Raw genomic sequence first — 22,984 nt, 5'->3', positions numbered from 1 at the left:
ATCCCACTGAGAAGCAAGGCCCTTGGGTACCCGAGCACTAGCCCTGTCGGCGATTGGCTGCTTCCAAGTGCTGTTAATTTCCCTGCACTAACAGCCGGCTTCAGGGCGGCCATCGCTCCTTATTTTACTCCCCACTCCCCTGTCAGGGTTCCCTGTCAATTCCCAAATAAACTACTTGCCCTTGAATTCTCACCACAGGGGAGCCCAAGTGAGACAACCATTGACTTGTTGTGAAGCACTTTTTCACAAAAATACTCATGAATATGTGCAAAGTCTAGATACTAGGATATCCATTGAGGCCCTTTTTTTTTTTTTTTTCAGGAAAGGAAATAAAGTGGATCCGCCCAGAAGGTGTGGTTAAATACATCCTGGTAAATCCTTGAGCACCAAAAACAAATGGAATGTTACACACAGACCTGGGGAAACATTCACTATAGCGTGAGGTGAAAGACTGTCAGACAGCACGGGCTGTACTTGGTGTGGCGGCAACATTTGATCTGTATTTGCCAAAATACTAACTGTGATTGTTTCTGAGGAACGTGACTTTGGGCAATTTTCATTTTCTGGTGTGTGCATGTGTATACCTCTGTATTTTTCAAATTTTCTGTCATAACGATGCATTACTTTTGTAATGAGAACACGTAATTTAACAGTAAGTGAATACGACACCAATGAGGAGAAGAACACCCAAGAAACAAAATTTATTAATATCTTTTTGTTGCGGGAAACACCAGGGAAAAATATACTTGCCGGACACTATACTTTGAGCTTTTATCAAATTCAGATCCATTTGACACAAGCAGTGATCATCCTCTCAAACACACCACCCATCAATTTTACACACTATCCTTTTTCCCCACGGAAGAAATTATACACTGTTCTCAAAGAAATCTGTGTGATTCATTCATGTCAAGTATAAGGCTCTACACCTCAATTAAAGGAATAAATGTCTTCTTCTTTAACTACACAAAGTGACAACTGTGAAGCATGAGCATCAATCAGGACCTGCCATTATTACTGAAGGAACGGATCACAACGGCGTGGCCGTAGATCCTGTTAGAAGCCAGATGATGTGAGACGCGTCATCCAAGGCGGGGGCAGCTGCAACTCCCAAACAGGTCCCAGTGCTGAGTGAGAAAACTAATGCGGAGTGGAGGAGAGACCCGTCAAACCCTCTTGGCAAGTCATTTGGAAGATAGCAGTTATAGTCCAGATTAAACGTACTGGAGGGGGCAGAAAGTATATTCAAATATTTCTACCTACGGGTATGACTAGCCATTCTTTTTATTTTTAAAGAAAGCACTTTCTGGTGTCTAACTTATGGCAAAATATTTCTTCAACAAACATGACATGAATTTAACACTGAGTCTGCTTGCAAGTTTGGGTCACCCACACTTCTCATTGCACCTTGGATTTGTGAGATTTCTTAGCTCGCTCTTTTTTCCCGAAACATTTCCGGTAGCCAAAGACACAACATTTACAGACAATGAAGACAACTCCCAGCACGACAGCCAAGAGGAAGCCAATCACATCCAAAGAGTGGTACTGGTACCAGTTGAGGTCATGGGCTGCTGGTCGCAGATGTTTTGCCCCCTTGTGCCTCATTACGAACTCCACCCAGAATACGGCGAGGTCCAGCGGCTCGACGGGGCGGTCCTTGTGAAGGCTGGAGAGGCGCATGATGTTTTCTTTATAGCTAAACACAAAGACAGTTAGTTACATGAATGCCTGGAAGTGAACTAACCTCCCTTTATGTTTGCACGCTTGCCTCCGTCCGGTTAAAAATGCTACCGGATTGTTCCAAACTCGGTAGAGGAAATGTGTCTCTATTACAACTAGAAAAGAAAACATACGCACATGTGCACAATGTTCTTTCACTCTTAAAAAACAAAGAAAACTGAAGTCAAAATTATAAGTATAAATTATTCGAAATCTGCTTGCTACTCTTCTTCTTTCCTATTTAGTGATAATTTTGTAGGAAATTGTACTTTCTTGATAGTAAAGAAATAAATGAAAAGGTCATGCCAGAAATGAGGAATGATTTCTCATTCGAATTTTTACAGAGTCACATCTAGCCAAAGTACAAACCATTTTTAAGTGCCATCTCCAAGACAATGGCATGCTTTCCATTTACTACTTGAAACATCAAACCACCCAAATGCTAAACTTTTCATGAGGCTGTGTCTATGCAGCCCGTTCAAGCAAAACGGATTCCTGTTCATTTTGCGCAGTGTTGAAAGCCGAACCGCAACATCTGAATTTTAAATGGGTTAGATACTTTAACGCTTAGTGTACACTCTCTAGAAGAAGAAAGAGGAAGAAGAGAAGGAGGAGGGGGAGCGGGAGGAGAAGCAAAGGAAAAGAAAAAGAGGAGAAAAAGAAAAAAGACACTTTTCTTCAGGAGTAATGATGATCGTTGCTGTCCTTAAACATGTCTGTCATTTTATTTGGATACGTTATTCTAGCGTAATATTACTATTTGGCCATAAATCCTGTTAAACATCTTCCTTTCATATAAATCTTCTCTTACTCAAGATAGATTGTCTTAGACTTTCATTCATTCATTCAATATTTATTGAGTACCTCTTATGGTCTTGTTGCATAATCTGTTTAAATGTTTTCCACTTTTCTTTATGTAGGTACAGTCTAAACTTAGAGTGTTGGGAACATGGAGATTCACGATCAGACAGAGATGGATCAAAAATAAATAGATAAAGTTAGTTGATAATTTAGGCTAATAGATTAGTGTCTTTTAAATAATAATACTGTACTACAGAATTTCTACCAAGTCAATTTTAGGTTTCAGGCAGTTGTCTATACCACTAAACAAAAGATCAAAATTATATTACTAATGTAAACCGCAAGAAAGAATTTCATCAGCACATGGCGAGAAACGGGTTTTGATTGTATTGGTGTGTGAGCAGCATGGCCTGACGCTGACAAGCTGGGCTGCCAGAGCAGCCAATGGGAGTGAAGGGACAAGAACCAAACCAACGGCTCTGGGCAGTGTGTTGCTCAGCACTTTACGCTGGGCTTACGTAGACATGCTTTTTATTATCCTCTGGCACCACATGCATGTGGGTACCATCATTTCTTCCCCATTTTCCTTTGTCTCGGATCCGTGTGTCCCCCTGTGTCATGTCTCCTCCCACTTAAACACACTCCGGGCTTTCACATCCGCTCTCCTGATGTCTCTCCTAAAATGAAGCAACTGCAGGTAAAGGCTCCTGACATTCTCAGAGACACGTGCGTGCGCGCGCGCGCACACACACACACACAGACATGCACTCACACATGCACGCACATGCACACACGCACACACACAAGTGTGCACACACATGCATTATTGATTGTTGGATGAAGGCTGCCCCTGGCCATCGCTCCTTTCCCTAAGCTTTTGATCAGCCAATATCACTCGTGAGCTTGGCCGCTATAGAATAAATTTCACGCAAAGATCATTTGATCTGATGGCGTTTGCCCTTTGAATCATTTTCAGAGTCTTTGAACATCCCCATCTTGCTTTTATTATAAGACTTTTTATAAATTTTAAATAGTTTCAAGTATGCAGTACATTGGTTAGACATCTAACCAATGTAGTAATGCTAATTGCAATCCTTACGCCATGCTTCCCATCCCCATGACCATCCATCAGTTATGAATTTGTACTTCTTTAACCCTTCACCCAATTCTCCCAGCCCCACAAACCTCTCTCTCCTCTCTCTGTCACCAAATTGTCCATTATATTTGCAAGTCTGTTTTTGATTAGTTTGTTCTTTTGATTCCTTAAATTCCGCAGATAAGAAATCATACAGTGTTTATCTTTCTCTGTCTGACTTAAATACCTTCTAGGTTCATCAAAGCAATATCTTTTTCCATTCCCTTCCCTTTCATATGTAGGGGTCTTGTTTTCTTATCCTTTCAGCCACTCTATCTTTTGGTTGGAGCACTTAATTCTTCTCCATTGACGGTACTTATTGATAAGAATGTAGTTCTTACCAGTTCTTTATTCCTGTTTTTGATACATGTTTTTTCTTCTTCAAGAAGTCCCTCCAACATTTCCTGTAACTCTGGCTTGGTGGTGATAAATTCCTTTAGTTTATTTTTGTCTGGGAAGCTCCTTATCTTTCCTTCGACTCTAAATGATAGCTTTGCTGGATAAATTATTCTTGGTTGCATATCCTGGATCTTCATCCCGTTGAATATGTTCTGTCAAGCCTTTCTGTCCTGCATAGTTTCTTTTGAGAAATCAGCTGCCAGTCCTATGGGTGGGTGTTCCCTTATAGTAACTATTTGTTTTTCTCTTGCTGCTTTTCATATTGTTTCTTTGTATTTAATCTTCGGCATTTTAATTATGATGTGTCTTGGTGTGGGCCACTTCGGATCCCTGATTTTTGGAATCCTCTGAGCCTCCTGGGGTTTTATGTCCATTTCCTTCACCAGGTTAGAGAAGTTTTCCATCCTTATTTCTTCAAACAGCTGTTCAACATCTTGATCTTCTTCACTTACACCGATCAGATGACTATTTGGAGCCTTAATGGTGTTCCATATCCTCCTGAAATTATTTTTATACTCTTGGCATCTTTTTTCGTGCCATTCTATCTGAGCGTCCCGATTGGCTTCCTGTCCTCTACATAGGGCATGTGGTCCTCTCCTTTCTTCACTTTGTTTATTCCTTCATTTATTCCATTTAATATACTTCTCATCTCAGAGCATGAGTGGTCCATTTCAGACCGGTTCCCTTTTATAATTTCCATTTCCATTCTTATCCCTTTGTTGGAGCTCTCTACATTTCCCATAAGTTTATTGACTATCTTTATAACTAGTCTTTTGAACTCTGCGTCTGTTAGATTACTTGACTCCATTATATCTGGATGTCTGTTCTGTTCTGTCATATGGTTTCTGCTCCTTTGTATTCCCATTTTGCTGCCTTTCCATGTCTGTTTCTCTGTACTAAGCAAAGCTCCCAAGTCTCCCGGTCTTATGAGTGTGGATTTGTGAAGTAGATGTCCAGTGGCACAGTCCTGACAGGGCTTCAGCTGCAGGCCAAATTTAGCCCAAGCCTCTACCCCTCCGGGGTCACCTGTTCAGATTCAGCAAGCAAAATCCACCGATGCTGTGCTTATAGTGGCATCAAAGGGCCACGCCAGAAACCGAGTCCAGCTGCCTCCACCAGTGTGAGTCTCAGCGAGGAGCACCTGAGTTGCTGAGGACACACGTGGATGTGGCTTGGGTGGGGCCCGGGTTGGGGGAGGTGGGGTTTCAGGGAATCCTCTGGGTGGAGCAACCTCCGTTATCCAGTATGATGCCATCTGGGCTATGGCGGCGCCGTGTCCGCGCACTGGGAGTGGGGAGGGCTCAGTGGATACCACCGGCACTTCTGGACAGAGCGAGTCTCACCTCGGCCCTCACTCTGACAGTGTCTCCCTGTAAGTTCCTGGTGCCCCCTGTGTGCAGCCGGGGTTGGCACTGGTGCTCAGAGCGAGCAGATCTGTCACCGCGACAATCCGCTCACGGCCACGGCCCCTTTGAGAGGCATCTGCAGCAGCTACTGCCACAGCCTCCGTCTCACTCAGCCGCTGGGGAAGGGGCGCCCCCATGCCCTCACTCCATCCCACCTTCTGCCATTTCACGGTGCTTTCTCGGATTTCTCCCTAGTTGTATGGCTTGTTCTTCTAGATCCCAGGCAATTTTTCCTTGCTGCTGCTCCTTGTTTCTGACACAACTTTGATTTGGTCGCCAGAGAGATGAATAGAACCTCTGGCATCCATGCCATTTGTTTCTCCTCCTATTATAAGCCTTTTATTTTAACTGCTATCACGTCACACACATCCCTTATATTAAATCCACATGGGCAAAATTTCTCACAGGTTTCAGTGCTGGGAAAAGCTGTGCTTCTAAGTTCTTGGCTTGTTTTTATCTTACGGATACTACCTTCTTATAATGGAATATTTCTCTCTTTGCAGAAACTTATAGATCAGGCATCCATTATGGTGACTTTTTTTAAATTAAGTTTTAAATCTATCAAGAAACATAATATTTTATATCATTTCTATGGTTAAATCTATCAAGAAACATAATATTTCGTATCATTTCTATGGCAAATTCTATAGGAATCAAAACATCCTTTTATAAAAGGAATAATAATAACCCCTAACTTGTCTTACTGATAAATTAGATGTTTATGTATTTTCACATTTGAACATTTATTGTGAATACGACGGCCAAAACACAGGTAGTAGTCCTCTGTACCTTCTCTCTTACCTTTTGTCACTGATGACAGTTTTAAGGGCATTTGCTAAATCTTCAGAAGTCATTTCCAGGACGTTCAAGGTCACTCCCGCTCCCCGGGTCTCCATGCGCTTCGCGTTGTCCATCTGATCAGCAAACAAAGGCATCATCACCATCGGGACGCCATTGCATATTCCTTCATAAATACCGTGGGAGCCAGAATGTGTGATAAAGGCGCGAGTCATCGGGTGACCTGGGGAGCAAAAAGGGAGGGTGCCGGCAGTCAAGTCCTTGTGTTTCACATTCTGACAGCATCTAGACTCTGAAAGCACTCTAAGAACTTGGTGCTCTGCACATGTGGCCCTTGCAGAGTTTGCAGAATAATATGTGGGTTGTGATGCTCCACTGGGTAATGAGCAATGTAGAATATGTTGGCCATAATATTTTCCAGCTAAACAATCCTTGAGAACAACTGTGCCTAAGCCGCTTTCTTAATTTAACCTTGATTCGACCTACACATCAAATCTTCTCCACATACCAAGCAGATCATTTTGGGGCAGCCACTTGACAAGGATCGTATTCTTCGCAAGATTCGATGGTCGAGGTCCAGTGTACCGCCATAAGACCTTGCAGACAAGAAGAGGGTTTAAAGAACAAAATCTGACTTTTTTTTTTTTTAATCTGCTATAGTGGCTAGAAAGTGGTGTCCTCTGAATGAACATAATCTTGGCAGGGGTGACAGGTGTAGTGACTAAGGAGGCTCTGGAGGCTGGTAACATTTGGTGAACTTGTGAAAATTCATCAAGCTGTACATTGAAGTGTTTTGTACATTTCTGCACTCCAAGGGAAAGTTTACTTAATAAAATGAGTGGATGTAGAACTACAAAAGTACAACTATAAGAAATAAATCTAGTTGTCCTAACCAACAGCTTTTTTGTAGAAATATTTCTGTTTAATACTATCCTGTTTATTTTATTTTTAAAATAAATTCTCCTTAATACACTTTTGAGTCTGTTAGGGTAAATGAGACCTCCAAGCAAAGCGAACCATAGCTTAACAGAATTGAAATTGCAAAAAGAAGAACTTTAGATTAATAATTGAGAAGAAGCAGGGAAATCCCAAGTGTGAAGTCCACCTAAGAGAATTAGTTTAGAGACTGAAAGTCTAGGGTTCGAACCCTTGTGGAGATAGATAATGAAGGAATTGAATAGAATCTTCTTACCGTCTGAGGTATTGTTCCCAAAGCATCAGCTATCTGCATAGCTTTCTTCTCCGGAATTTCTGAGACCATCGATCCCAAAGAGAAAACCACAATCCCATGTTCTCCAGAAGCGTTAATATAGGCTTCAAATTCCTAGAGCCAGAAGAGAAATTTCCAGTTAATTTTTTTTTTGTCATATTCTTTGGGTGACTCCAGATCTTAAGCTATGAATCAGATATCTTCTTAAGAATATGAGTAAAGATGTGTGTGTTAGTGATAGAGACACAAAGTATTAGCGTCCATTACAGCATTTCTCCCTCCCCTACTCCCTTTCAAAGAAGGAAGGTTTCTGGCATACAGGATTATCTCTTGGGTTCTTCTTTGAGATGTAGAATCCAGGTAATGCGCTAATTTTCCAAAAGGAAAACAGTGAGAAGACCAGATCCATTCCACAAGGTTTCTTGGTAGCTGGGAAGTTCTTGGGGAGAGAGTAGGCTTTGGGGAAGAGGGCAGAAGGAGCGAGCGGAAGGCAGTGGGGAAGGAGGAAGTAAGGTGAGCAGGCATCATGGAGAGAGGGGAGAGCCTTTTAGCTATGACGGAGACACTGGGAGAGAGGAAAGTTGTTCAAAGGGGATTTCGGGAAGCTCTCTAATGGAGCCTAAAACTCCCGCACTGACCCTTTAAAAAAGTCTGCAGTGAAGATCTGTATCACTTTTAAGGGTTCTGGAATATTCTTTTCATGTAGAAGGAATTAATAAAATCAAAGCACAAGGCTACAGAGTGTTAAGGATTAGGCTCACAATTAAGAAAAAAAACTCAAATAGTGAAGACAACCTTTAACAACTCTGCTTCCCTGCAGCCTGTAGCAGAGTCTTCCACATGGCAGCGAATACATTTGGATGATTAAAGATCATATTCATGTCAACTCAGTGCAGAAATTTATCCAACCAGCCTTACATTTTCCCACCTTTCATGGATAAGAGCTTTCTAAGGCATGTAAATCAACTGCCCTACCTTAGCAAGAGTATGCAGAAATATATTTGAATCTTTCTTTGCTGGTTCCATAACGTAACATAAAAAAAAAAAAATGTTATTCCTTATGAAAGGTACAAAGTGGGGGACACAAACCCTGGCCAAGTGTGCACCAGCAATACGAGCTCTTTCTGCACTGTTCAGAGAAGGGCAAGGACATATGAGTAAACCCTAGCTACAAAGCCACCGGTGGGAAAGACAAGCAGGCACTGAGTCCCAACCCACCCAGCATACGACCCTCACACAGTGCTTGTGTCCTGTTCCAGAAGCTGATCCCTTATAGCAACATGTTCATCCAAGGAAGGTCACACCTAGAAGGACACTCCACTGTCGCCAATGAAGTCCACCATTGGCATTACAGCCTTGGCTCTTTAGGATGAAGCTCAAGACAACAATACAAATTGTTTCTGAAGGAACTTCTGGGCCAGATGACCGAAGGAATAAGGAGGGAAGAACAGAGAGGGGTCTGTGTGACAAGCCCTCTACACATCATACCCGCTTGCTTCCCTGCTGCATGAAAGACAGCATCATTAGAAAACCGGGGGCTGAACTGATTCAAAGTCCTTCCCACCGCCAATGGCGTCCTACTGCCGTTAAGTCATCTTTTCTATCAAGGGGTAATTTTTTTCAGTAGAGTTTTGGTATATTTGAACTATAAAGAGTACGTGATTTTCCAGTTAATAATAAATGTCACAACTACCAGGAAATAAGTAATCTATGATTCTCTTGGAGGAAGCAGGAAGGGAGGATTTTAGAAATTGTGTGTATAGGGGTGAGAAACAGTGATGGCAGGGATTTCCAAACGGTAAATTGATATTATAGATTATGACCTTTCGAAGGCCTATCGCTGAAGTAATGACTAGACTTTAAAGATGAGTGTCAAACAAAACCTCTGAAAGGACACAGCAATCAGAAGAAAGGCACCATTAACTACAGTGCTGAAATAGGAACCTGATGATAAGACTGGTGGCCGTGTCCCAAGAAGGAAGTTAAGGAAGCTCCTAGCTTCAACCATTGGCCATAATCTTAGCTCAGCCTGATCAGTACCCAAATCCAGAGTGCTCCAATCTTCAGGAAACATACAAAATACATGCACACATACACAGGCACACTCCTGCATGCACGCATGTGCAGGGGCACGCGCACAGGCAGAGTAGTAATTTACTGAGAAGAAATTGGACAAGGCGTGAGTAGGGTGATTTCTCCCCAACCGTAGGTTATCAATAACCTAACCAACTCCCCAAGAGTCTCCAAGTGGTTTTCTACGTTCCCAGAGAATGCCCAGGGCATTAGCGAGATGGTGTGATGTGGCAGGACTTGCCCAGAACTGAGGAGTATCTTGGGAGCATGGGACTTCCAGTGTTAAAACACAGAGAGTCCTGGACAAGCCGGGACATTGGTCATCCTGGATGTTAGATGTAGGAGGCTTCCGACAGGGCTTGGCATGCACGGTTTTCAGAGACCTCTACGCAGCTTGATTCTGAACATGACCAGTAAAGCCTGAATACTGACCAGCCTTCCTCTGACGTGCACCCAATGCCTTATCCACCATCCCCAGCCCCAGGCTCTCTTTGAGACCTCTGGCTCCTAGTTTCTGTGTCTCTCAACCTTTTCCGTCAAGCTCCTCTGAAAGGCCAAGGAGGCCAGTATCGTCGCCTCTGCCACAACAGTGCATTTGGATTTGTGGTGAGAGCATCCTGAGAACGATTTTTCCAAGGTCCTTCCTCCTTAGGATCTGCACCACATCCCTCATCCCTGGAGAGAGAGAGTTCAGCTCCAAGCATCGTTTAAGTTCTTTCTCCTGGATGAAGGTAAATGTTTTATCTAATTTCCTAGGACTTTTATCTAATTTCTTAGGAACTTTGCCCCTTCATGAAACTCACTCTTACATTTAAACTTGTTTACAACACCCTACCCCACCCCACACACCCCTGCTTGGCAATCAGCAGGGTGTGATTACACAATGGAAACCACAGGACCATAAACACTCAAAGTTAAATAACAACACTTGGCTAAAGTTTAAATGGCACGGAAGTTCATCTTCCAGATCACAAAGGCAAACTGCGCAGTTTGTGTTATCATGGCCGAAGAGTTCTGGGCCAGCTCTTATGGGATTCAATAACGGGTAGGGCAACCCCCTGCTTGGCAAAATTTCCCCTGAACTCCACTGCAACTTCACAGACTCTGGAATAGCAAGAGCGAAGCAATAGGTTAACTGAAAATAACCCTCGATCCCCCCACCTATTATCACCTTCCAAAAATACTGAGGCTGGTTCTAAAATGAAAGCTCTTGTTCAATCCAATGAAGTCTTTAAAATAATTCTTAACTTTTGCTGAGAGTTCAGTAATTTTCGTTACGGGCTTTTATTAGATTTTCTCTTCCCAAATGTCTCTTGTTTTGCAAGAATCCTTATTAAGCACTTAGACAGCATCTTGCAAACATGTCGTTTTTTCATTACACACTCAGAGTGCAAACTTCCCTGGTTACCGGTCTTTCTTCTCCACGCCATCTTCAGGTCTCTGTTCTCACTGGTCTTCTGTTTGGCTTCTTTTCTTGGACCCAACATGTTTGTATGGATATCAGCTCTGAATTCCTGCATGTCCACAAAGATGGATGCTCGGCCTGAGAGAGGAATGACATCTTGGAATTCTTGAGTCTCGTTCCTTTCCTCTAAATGTTGGCCTATCACCTTTTGTCTTTCAGGCATCCCAAAGATGTGTCCAACACAAAGCTGTGCTCTCTCTGTGGACTCTCTTTATTGAATAACGACTTTATTCTTAAAGTTCAGGACTTTTACCGAGAGCATTGGGAATAAGATCATCTTCACAAGAAGAATGGAAGTGTAGAGTATGTGGACCCTGAGAAAGAAGATAACTACCAAGAAGGGCTCCTGGTGGCTAACTGGGCTCAAATGGCCTAACCGCTGTTTTTAAGCACGAACCTCTCATGCAAACCATGCTTCAGGAAGAAGCCTGCACTTAGCTGCCTCCTGTACTGAACCATCTGCCTGCACTATGTCCCCGTCATCTGAGCCAACCCTTACAGAGGAGCTCCTGGAGTGCTATTTCAACCAACAGGACTAAGACTTTCCCTGTCCAATCAAAGCTGTACAGTTATATTCCCATCAGCATCTTCACCAACCAATTAAGGAGGCTGGTGACCAATCGGGACAGTGCTTTTTAGACAATCAAACTGCAAGGATGTGGAGACCTCATTTGCATGAGGATGGACTTGATCAGTGGAGAGGAGCAGAGACTTCTCTCTATAAGTCAACTCCCTTCTGGCTCGGAGAATGCACTTTAGCTGTCCATCAACGGCTGAAGATTGCTTTATTAGAGAAGACGGGACCACAGGAGCCAGCTTAAGAAGCTGGAATAACTAGAAACTGGAGCTTTAACCAGAAACATAAAGGCAATTTTCCCTGCTGGGATCTATAAATGCCAAAAATTTTTTCAGCAATCACGAACCTCACGCGCCCGACCCAATCACAGGCGAGGTGCACCGTGCACGCCTTTGTTCTCTGCAAAGAACGCTGAACCCAGTGCTCTGTGGGTATGGCATGTAATTTTTGTTGCCTCTACTTGGCAACTATCCACTGGAGTCCACCAAATAAAACGCCCAATATTTACTTTCCTAAAGTCCCAGATCCAAAGAAATAACCCAGAAGATGATCCCAAAGACAGATATAAATTACAACTCAACCTGGAAGACTGGCAAGACATTAATTAACAAAAGAGGACATTTGAAACCATCTAGGCATGGTCGTTCAGCATACATCTGTGGCAAGTTCATCTGTGCAGAGTGCTCGCAAGAATATAGACTTAAAAAGTTCCCAAATTACACACCCGGGATAATGGGTTTTGGCTAGCACAGTTGATCCCACCAATAAAAACTATATTGGGCATGATGGGCCTGGGGTAATTCTTCACAAAGTCACTTCTGAGAAGCCAGATAGATGCAGAGCTCAAAAGGTCCTGGACAGTCACATCTTTCTGAAGGACTTCTGAGGCAAGTGATGCATACGGAGAATAAACTGCACTGCACAGAAAGTTCTCTAACAAGGCAACGAGCGTGTTCTCAACGCGCTGCAGGAAGGTCATGCCATCTGTATTAAATGACAGAAGCCTGGGCACATAGGACAGTGGGTTGGGGCACTGGGTACCTTGAAAATCCAGGCTGCATGGCAGTGCATTCGAGAACACAGCAGGCAGAGCCAGGTACTGGGCCACGATAGGGCCACAAGGAAGGAAAGGGTCTGTCAACACAGCGTCAAAGTTGCCCTCTGCCAAGGAAGTCATGAGCTCCTTGTTGTGCAGTAAATGGGAGCAGATGGACAACAGTAGAGCTGAGTCCTTTTTGACTTTCTTGTACGTTTTGACCACACGCTGTAAGAAAGGCTGGTTCTCAAATACAGCACGCCCAAGACTGATAAAAGACGCTTCCAAGTCCTCTCTTTTGAATGGCGCCGGGTACCTCTTCAAGGTGTAAAATGCTCCTTCCGTAATGTACACGGAGGCGACAGACGCTAAGACCACTAGGTCATGTCCTCTCTGATGCAGCTGCCGAATGACCCCATGCATGCTTAGCCAGTGGCTGCCATCCAGTGGGACCAACAAGAGCTTCCTGCCCTGGGACACAGAGAGGCCTAGCACACACAGTAGCAGGCCCAGGACAAGCAGACGTGGACCCTGGGGTCCTGCCGCCATGGTGGCCCTGCCTTTGCTACCAAGACTTTCGTCTGCCAGAGGTTTATTCTCTCCCACTTAGATGTTGCAAGAACCAATCTATACACCAAGTTGATTGTGTCAGATGACTATATCTGCTAATCGGTTAAAGGTGGTGGGACGCGTACTTTTGGAAATAAAGAAGGCAGAGCTTTGCTAGGTTTCTTAATAGACAACAACAGTTTAACTGCTGGAATTCTTTATCAACCACTTAAATCACATTCTTGAGTGAACGGTGACGGCAAAGCATCTCGAGTACCTTTGACTTCATTAAATTAGTATTTTCATGGGCCAAGAGAATATTACCCATGAGAGAAAAAGGCTATATGATGACAAATTAGACTTCTTTACCAGAAATGAAAGACAAAGGCGAATACACCTTTTAGAAAGAAAAGAACATGATATTGCAAGCACACCTTTGGCTCATGGAAACCTTTAAGAATGTCCTTCTCTGCAGTTCGGTTATCCTTGATTTATTCATCCAACAAATATTCATTGAGACTGGCACAGCACTGGGCCTGGAGACTCCGACAGAGAACACTACAGATGAGTCTCCTACCTCCCCAGCACTCATGCTCCATCAAGAGAGACAGGCCGACAATCTAAACATATAAACCGAAACATTAGAGGTTGTGAAACAGGCTAAGAAGAAAATGAATGTCTCTGTAGTAGAGCATGGTGGGAAAGGGGAACCCACCTGAGTATGGGTGCATGGAAGGTTGTCTGAGGACACATATGTATTCATTCAGAGAGGCTGTGAGAACTCTGTATATGATACTAAAATAGATAACGAAACAGAAGTTAAATGATACTCGTTACACAGGAACAAGGCCCAGGGGAAGAAAGACACTTAGGAGAAATTCTGATGCCCTAGCCGAAACAGAGGAGAGAGGTGAACAAAAACATTAAGAAGAATATGTAATTGTTGAGCACGTACTATGTGCAAAGTATGGTGCTATGCACTTTACCACACTTTTTATGTAATCCCCTGGAATCATCCTGTAAAGGCAGATACTAATATTCCCATTTTACAAATGAAGGCACAGAGACTCAGACGCAAAGTGGCAGAGCTGAGACGAGGCTGTGCAGTGGGTGTCAGAGTCTAGAGATCCTGCTCCTAAACCCAACTGCCCCCCGCCCCTAGCAGTGCTCAGATAATAGTAAGGCTGTGACTGAAATCAATCAACTGGAAGTTAGAAGTAAAGCTTTATCCTCACAGTCATAACCCAATCTAAATAAATAAAGAGAAGGCAGAGGGCAGGACTTTGGGACCAAATAGAATGTTCTCACACAGCAATACCCAGCACCAGCTGATGCCCCAAAAGATCACATGAACAAATATGGTTACCTAACAGAAATGCCCCTCCTGCAGAAAGGGCACTCCTGAAGACAGATCTGAGTATCTCGTACCTTCCTTTTGGGATCCATTGCTGTTCTATATAATCCCAGGAGGAAAGCACAGATCCCAATATTTTGACCATGGAAAACAATAGCCACACATGTTTGGGGATCTGTTAGGAGGGTCATGGATAAACTGCTAACTTTAAAGCTTCGGTGTCCCGTGGGACATATTCACAGGGCATCTCTCATTCTGATACTTAGAGTACGTACGTAGAGTCCCTTTTCCTTGTACCACCATTCTTCATTCACGGACCTCTGGTCTTGTATCTGCTTATATATGAGTGAACACATGTGTGTGCCCACATGCATGTACTCTGAAGCTCTCCCTTCCCGCCCACACCAAGCGTTCTCCATTCTCCAAGACCAAGATTCTGGGTGAGCAAAAAAGAAGGAGTGATGTTTTGGCTCATCGGTGCACCCTTGTTTGTAATTCTGAATTCCATACCCCCGTTTTAACATTCAGGGCAGTAATTCTGAAGTCTCCATGTCAAAAGAATTCATCTGAAGATTATGTGGATCCAAAGGGCTAGAAACATAGTCATCATTGTAATGATTTTTTACTTTTCTGCATCACATAGAACCTCAGAAATTTTTCAGGCCTCTGTGCACTTGGATAGTTTGGGGCCCAACTCTGCCCGTGATGAAGGTATGTGGTTTACTAATAACAATAGCTAGCAATTCACAATTCACTCGCAAGAATTATGACCAAGAACCACTACTAAGCAATTCAGTAAAGCTTCTGCCCTAGAACCTGAGCAGACCTGACATTCAAAACCCATTGCTAATTCTCCCATTCACCAAATACTTATGTGAAATATTGGCCCTTTCCTACCTTGGCACTCTACTAGGATCTGGGGCCAGAAAACTAAGTTAGAAATAGTCTCTGCCTGTCAGGAGTACTCCAGTGGACAAATCAGGGTGAGATGTGCTCTGGTGAGGAAACATGGGTAGTAGCCAAAGAAACAGCACAAGGCAGAGATGTGATGTTGACTGCAGAATGGGTTGTCTGCAAGTGAATTCCTGGAACCCATCAGAAGACAATTGCTTTTTAAACTGAAGCCAGTAAAGACCCACCCTTCCACACACTCCTGGCTCCTTTGATGGGATCTGATTGGCACTGCTTGTTACTAGGGTAAAGAGCTACATAAACAAGTCCGTTGTCCTCTGGATAATCTACGTGACCCTTCAGGGTGAAATAAAGGCATATTCCTTGAATCTCTGTAGCATTTTGTTTTATTCTGCCTTGTATATTTAGCAGTTTGCATACGTCTCTCTCTGCTCTCTGTGTGTCTGTCTCCCCTTGTCTCTCCCTTCCGATTCCAGCATCAGCTGTCCCCTGCATGGCCCCACCCTACTACTTCCCCTGAAACCTTGGTCAACAGCTTCCAAGAACCCCGAATAAAATTCAGACTCCTTAGCTTTGCCCTTAGAACTCCTGGAATGGACCCAGCCCACCTGATAAGCTCATTCCTCCACACTAGCTCTTCTCCTTGACCTCTCCCTCTGCCTCTTTCCGTCCATCCATCGGGATCATTTGCTCTCCCCAAACATGTTTTGTACTTTCCTACATTGCTTTGCTCACACTGGACTCTACTCCCAATTAGCTCCTCACTACTGTTTATCATGTGCTTACCAAGTGCCAAGTGCCAAGTGCCAAGAGGGCTTTCTATTCAGTCTCTCAAAGTCATATGTCAACAGTTTGTTCTGCTGATATAGCACAAGCACCCTCTGGCTCTACTACCTTTTATGATAGAATTTTAGTTCATCGGTTAATCATTTTTCTTTTAAAACGAAGTGACCTTCATTGGTGTTGCCTCATCAGTTATCAAAGCAAAGAATATGGTGTCAGAGAATGAGGAAATGGAGAGAAATCATATGTCAAGAATGCCAAAAACAAACTGATGGTCATGACATAGCAGTTTTGGTGGAAATAACCACTGCACTCCAAGTTTAGTCACAGTTCTAAAAACACAGCCAGCAAAGTTTAATCATTTTGATATTGCTACGCAGCAGGGCACTCTAGGGATTCCCCAAGAGATTTTCAAGGGAATTTCGCAAAGTCAAAATTATGTCCATAGTAATGATATTCGACATTTCACTCTCTTTCTTTCATAAATGTATAGTGGAGTTTCCCAGTGGCTACAGGACGTGTAATATATCAATAGAATGCAGAAGGAGATAGAAGAATCTAGCTCCCCTCTGCTAAGCCAGGGAGATGCCAAAATTTTCATCATCTTTGTTTTTCAAAAATATTTTCCCATCAAAATATGACTTGCGATAGTGTGTAATGGGTTTATTAAGTTAACGGATGACCTTTTTCTGATTCTTTTCATTTCTAATGGAGTGTGTAGGATAGATAACCTACATTAAAAAAAAAAAAAAAGCGAACGCGTCCTGAGGTCAAGGAGTTGGAGAACTGACGTCCTAGACAAATGATATGACTGCCCTTCAGCCCAGGGTCAGACTAAATTCACTCCCGTCACCCTACTTGTATCTAATGCCAAGGGGAAGTGTGATGTAAAGCCACCTTTAAGAAAATCGGTCCCCACGTGTTCAATTCCTCTCTTTGGCACCCTGTTTGTAGCTCACAGCACAACTGAGGGATGAGTGGGTGGAACTGGAGGGTGGGCGGGGCCTTGGATGGGCGGGGTCTTCGCGCCAGCAAGAAACAACGCACACGGCGCCACAGAGGGGCGGGGCAAGCCTCTGAGCACTGCATTCTGGGACCCGGCCTCAACCAATGAGATGCGACGACGTCACAACGGGTGCCTTCCGGGTGGCCTGCGCTCGCGTGGCATTCTGGCCACGCCCCGAGAGTGCCCACTGCACCGCTCCTTCGTGCTTGTGGCCGGTGGGTCTTGGGCCGTGCCCGGCGGTCCAGCATGGTGGACTACTACGAGGTGCTGGGAGTGCCTCGCCAGGCCTCTTCTGAGGCCATCAAGAAAGCGTACCGCAAGCTGGCGCTCAAGTGGCACCCCGACAAAAACCCAGAGAACAAGGAGGAGGCAGAGAGACGATTCAAACAAGTGGCCCAGGCATACGAGGTGTTGTCAGACACCAAGAAAAGGGACGTCTACGACCGGTACGGCGAGGCAGGAGTGGAGGACTGCGGCGGCAGCAGTGGTGGGCCCTTCGAGGACCCCTTCGAATACGTGTTCACCTTCCGCGACCCGGCTGAGGTCTTCAAGGAGTTTTTCGGTGGTCGGGACCCATTTTCGTTCGATTTCTTCGGAGACCCGCTCGAGAACATTTCGAGGGGTCGGAGGAGCTCCCAGGGAAGCAGAAGCAGAGGGTGCACACCCCTTTTCTCCACCTTCAGTGAATTTCCAGCATTTGCGGGTGGTTTTTCTTCTTTTGATGCAGGATTTAATTCCTTTGGTTCCCTGGAGAATGGGGGCGTTTCTTCCTTCTCCATGTCTTGTGGTAGTGGTGGGACTGGTAGCTTCAAATCTGTGTCCACTTCCACCGAAATCATTAATGGCAAAAAAATCACCACCAAGAGAGTCATTGAGAATGGCCAAGAAAGAGTGGAAGTGGAAGAAGATGGAGAGGTAAAGTCCGTGATAATAAATGGCAAAGAGCAGTTGCTGCGTATTGACACCAGGTAATTCCAGTCCCTGTTTAACTTAAAGCACATAGAAAGCGCAGGACATTGTTTTGAAGATTGCAAGTGACCTCTACTCTCAGAATAACTGTACTCAAGAATTTATAAACAGTTCATGCCAACGTCTCTTTGTTCTTATTGTTGGGACCACACAAATAGGACCTCTGTCTTTAAAACTGTTGTAAATATCTGCATGCACTTGGCTGTTTCTTAAATATAATCCCGAGGCAGACTGTTAATTTCATAGAACTAGACAAAATGTTCATCCCGGGACCTTGAATCTTGCCTTTCCCTTTTGTGAGAAATTTGACCCAGGTAGTTTGTTCTGTGGTTAACATTGCCAAGATTGAACAGTTTTATTTCATTATTTAGCACGTAGTGGTAAAAGATATGATTATATTAATACCTCTGCTTCAATTAGTTTTTAGTTCCATATAGATGCTGGTGACTTAGTAAGAGTTAACTGTTGTTTAAATATACTTTTAAGCGTAGGCTTTTGAAAAGCAGATAAACTTAGCAAAGTGGATTTATTAGTTTCCTATGGGTGCTTTAACAAATTACCACAAATTTGGTTGCTTAAAACAATCCACATTTGTTCTCTTAAAGATCTGGAGGTCAGAAGTCTGAAGTCTGTTTCACTGAACTGAAATCAGTGTTAACAGGAATATGTTCCCTCCAAAGATGTGAGCAAAATAAGTGATTTTTTTTATTGTTTCAGGTTTGTTACTAGCATCATTAGGGCCATATTCAGGTCACTTAATTAAAAAAAAAAAAAACAGTGGTAGTGATGAGTCAAATACTTAATGCAAATTTTATTGCTAGCGTGGACCTACTTGGTTCTACAGCTGATGGAAATGTGAAAAGCATTTTTGTAAGGCTACATAAAACTATCCTATTGCCATGTTCAGGGTGTATCTCTTATGAAATTAGGATGATGAAAGCTAGATTTCACTTGGAGTATTGATTGGATGAGGCAACATACATCTGAGGGAGTAGCATTTGTTGACACAGTCTCTGCCCACCATAAAAATCCTTTTGGGATATGATTGCCTTCGGATAGTCCATCACAAAGTGTGCCATACCCCTTGGTCATCTCCAAGGAATGGCTCGCATAAGGCATGAGAGTAAAAAGAAACTGAACTAGACAGACGAAAAATGCAGCATGTTCTTAATTCTTTACAGAAGTTCAAATTGCCCGAACGAGGAATATATAAGATTCCCTCCATGGAGCACATCAGGCAGAGAGAGACATGTTCCCGCGAGCCCCCAAGAGACCTGGAGACCTGTGGCCATCTCAGTGGGATCCAAATAGCCAAAAACTTCCCCAGTGGGAGATCCATACATAGCTGGTTTTAGTTCTGCTTCCACAATGGAAATCATTTGGAAGAGAGAATAGTTCCTTCAAATAACCGTTGAAGTATCAGTCTTCTTCCCCTCTGAATCCCCTCTCCTATCTTCAAACAGGAAGACAGACATTCTCCATGTACAAAAATGAACTCAAAATGGATCAAAGGCCTGCATGTAAAAACTAAAACTATAAAACTCCTAGAAGCAAACATAGGACAAAGCACACAACGTTGGATTTGGCCATGATTCTTCGATATGACACCAAAGGCACAGGTGATGAAAAATAGATAAATTGGACTTCATGAAAATTTTTAAAGTTTGTGCATCAAATGACAATAGCAATAGAGTAAAAAGGCAACCCACAGAGTGGAAGAAAATATTTGCACATTATCTGATAGGAGATTAATATCCAGAATATACAGAGAACTCCTGAAACTCAACTAAAACAATCAAACAAACAAAAAAAAACATTTCAAAAATGAGCAAAAGACTTGAACAGACATTTCTCCAAAGAAGATATACAAAAGGCCAGTAGACTCATGAAAAGAAGCTCAACATCCCAAACCATTATAGAAATGCAAATCAAAACTACAGTGAGATGCCACCTCACATCTATTAAGATGACTGCTATCAAAATGAAATGAAAGCAAGTGTTGGAGAGAATGTGGAGAATTTGAAACCCTAGTACACTATTGGTAGGAATGTAAAATGGTACAACCGCTGTGTAAAATAATATGGCAGTTCCTCTAAAAATTAAAAATAAAATTACCATACGATCCAGCCATTTTACTTCAAGATATAAACCCAAAAGAATTTAAAGCTGGGTCTTAAAGAGAAATTTGTACACCCATGATCATAGCAGCATTATTAAAAAGAGCTAAAATGTGGAATCGCTCAAGTGTCTATTGAAGGCTGAATAGATAAGCAAAATGTGATACACTCATAAATGGGATGTGACTCAGCTTAAAAGGAAAGGGAATTTCCATATCTAGTACAACATGAATGAAACTAGAAAACATTATGCTAGGTGAAAGAGGCCCATCGCAAAAAGACATTCTGTATAATTCCACTTATATGAGGTACCTAGAGAAGTCAAATTCATAGAAAAAGAAATTGGAAAGGTGGATGCCAGGAGCTGGGGAGACAGGGGATGGAAAGTTGTTATTTATCGAGTATAAAGTTTCAGTTATTCAAGATGAAACGAGTTCCGGGCATTAGTTGCACAACAACGTGAATGTATTGAACATTTCTGAACTGAACATTTAAAAATGGTGAAGATAGTAAACCCTATGTTAGGTGTATTTTACCGCAATTAAGAAATTTTAAAGGCCAACTTCATGAAGGAAATACAACAGTCATAAATCTATATGCACCGATCTTGCAAAGATTCATATAAAGCAAAACCTATATAAATTGCAAATACGAATTGAGCGAAATTCAGATAGAGAATATTTTTTTCAGAATGGAGCTTGCTGCCTTTTTTTAGGAAGAAAATTAACATTACACATTTTTATGTGTATCCATGGATCATTTACAAATGTGATCGTGTGCTGTCTGATATAGTAGCCATTGGGCATAAATGACTACTGAACACTGTGGCAAGTCCAAACTGATATATGCTGTACATGTAAAATACATGCCAAATTTTAAAGACTTCGTATTAGAAAGAAAATGAATACGAAATACCTCATTAATAATTTTCTATTGAAAATATGTTGAGAGGAAAATGTTTTGAATATATTTTAATAAAACGTCATTAATTAACATTTTGCTTTTCTTTTAACATGCCCACTAAAAAATTTAAATGATGTGTGGCTTGCATTATTTTGCTATGGTCCTCTCTGAGACAGGACCACTAAAAATGATCACGTCAACAAATACAATTTGCTAGTTCCTTTGTCCTCGCACTGAACGCCCAGAAGCCAAAATCCCCTGATGGATCAGTGCACAGCGCAGTGTCTCTGTTCCAGCACAGCTGAAGAAAAGTGCACAACCACGAAGACGGTACCGCTACAAGGCCGGTCCTGATGGACTCAGGCCACCACTTGTCAATCCTGCTACGGAACTTCACCCCTGCCTCTCCTCCCTCTCAACGATCATTGCAAACCTTAACTACCCTAGTGGAGGCCCCTGAAAATGGATCTCACCAAAGAGTGTTAGAAGGCGCGTGAGAAAGAGAAATCTACAGACCAATGGATATGTAAGCACTCAGTAGTAGTTTAAGCAACAAAACGTGTTCTGCCTGGTACACCGATTGGATAAAGGCACCGATACAGACCTGAAGTAACGGCTTCCTGTCGGCACAGTTTATGCCCCCAATAAAGACCATGTTGGGCATGATCGGCCTGGGGTAGTTCAACACAAAGTCTCCTCTGAACAGCCACATGGATGCATAGCTGAAAATATCCACCAGCGACACCTGTCTCTGAAGAAGTTCAGAGGCCAGCCTTGAGTAAGGTGAAAATGTAATGTCGCAAATATACTTCATACTGACAGGGTAGATCATGTTCTTGACTCTTTGCAGGAATGTCATGTGGTCTGAATTCCTAGTAAATAACGTAGGAATATAAGAAGAAGGGTTTGGGCACTGTGTGGCCTCATAATCCAGGTCACATGGAAGGAAATTTAAAAAAAACACAGCAGGAACCGATAGGTACTGAGCCAGCACCGCTCCACAGGGGTAGACAGGATCCGTTAAAACCACATCAAAGGCACTGGCATTCAGATGCCCGATCAAGTCCTTGTTATACAACAGCGCCGCACAAGTCTTTTCAAAGAACAAAGAAATATTTTTCGAAATTGCCATTACATTTAAATACATTTTTAGAAAATGTACTTTTTCAAAAATCAGGTCAACCTGGCCGAGTAATTGCTGTTCATATTCATCCTGGGTGTACGGAACGGCATAGGTTTTCAGGGTGAAAAAGTCTTCTCTTTTGATATGCACGGTCACTTCTGGTGCAAGGACCACTATTTGGTGACCCCTGGCATGGAGCTCCTTCACGGCCTTCTGCATGCTGAGCCAGTGGCTCCCCTCCATGGGGACCACAAGCACCTTCCCGCCCTCAGCCCAGGGCCCGACACACAGGAAGAGCAACAGCCCTGTGAGCATCGGCAGGGGAAGCTGGAGACCTGTAGTCATCTTTACAGACACCAAAGCAGCTGACTTTCCTGATCGTGCTGTGCCTGATATATATGTTTGTCTTTATCTTATCATCAAGCTAATTAACAGAATGGCATCTCATTGGAGCAAACGCTGCCTCGAAAATCACAGAATGAGTCTGTTCCTGACCTTCGCACTTGCCTTTCACCCATCTACCTTTCCCAGGCAACATCACCTTATTGGGAAGAAATCAATCTGACTCTGCTGCTCCCACAGGGGAACATCAAGTTCACTCTCACGTCTTTCATCCAGTTGCCAAAATGAGACTGTGCATATCCATGTA

The 22,984-nt window shown here is 43.0% G+C and overlaps 2 protein-coding genes across 3 annotated transcripts; one reads left to right on the top strand and one right to left on the bottom strand.

Annotated features, from left to right (window-relative positions):
- Nucleotides 1-1,312: 1,312 nt before the first annotated feature.
- LOC105311460 (UDP-glucuronosyltransferase 1-1-like) lies at nt 1,313-22,680 on the bottom strand. Of its 2 annotated transcripts, none has more exons than XM_011387447.2 (5): nt 21,817-22,680; nt 7,451-7,582; nt 6,767-6,854; nt 6,262-6,481; nt 1,313-1,696 (listed from the first exon to the last, which is right to left on the bottom strand). In XM_011387447.2, exons 1-5 carry the CDS (start codon nt 22,678-22,680, stop codon nt 1,399-1,401), a joined length of 1,602 nt encoding a protein of 533 aa, XP_011385749.1. In that variant the 3' UTR covers nt 1,313-1,398. The 2 variants fall into 2 exon arrangements, with proteins under 2 accessions (XP_011385749.1, XP_011385750.1); XM_011387448.2 differs by lacking the exon at nt 21,817-22,680 and adding an exon at nt 12,308-13,168.
- LOC105311461 (dnaJ homolog subfamily B member 3-like) lies at nt 17,470-17,909 on the top strand. The gene is given in 2 exon segments (XM_011387449.1): nt 17,470-17,836; nt 17,839-17,909. Coding segments are annotated over 2 exon segments (438 nt in total).
- Nucleotides 22,681-22,984: the final 304 nt, after the last annotated feature.

This window comes from Pteropus vampyrus, unplaced genomic scaffold (assembly GCF_000151845.1).
Source record: "Pteropus vampyrus isolate Shadow unplaced genomic scaffold, Pvam_2.0 Scaffold1000004132, whole genome shotgun sequence".
Taxonomy (NCBI): domain Eukaryota; kingdom Metazoa; phylum Chordata; class Mammalia; order Chiroptera; family Pteropodidae; genus Pteropus; species Pteropus vampyrus.
The sequence above is the reverse complement of the archived record's forward strand: the minus strand, read 5'-3'. Positions and strand labels throughout refer to the sequence as shown.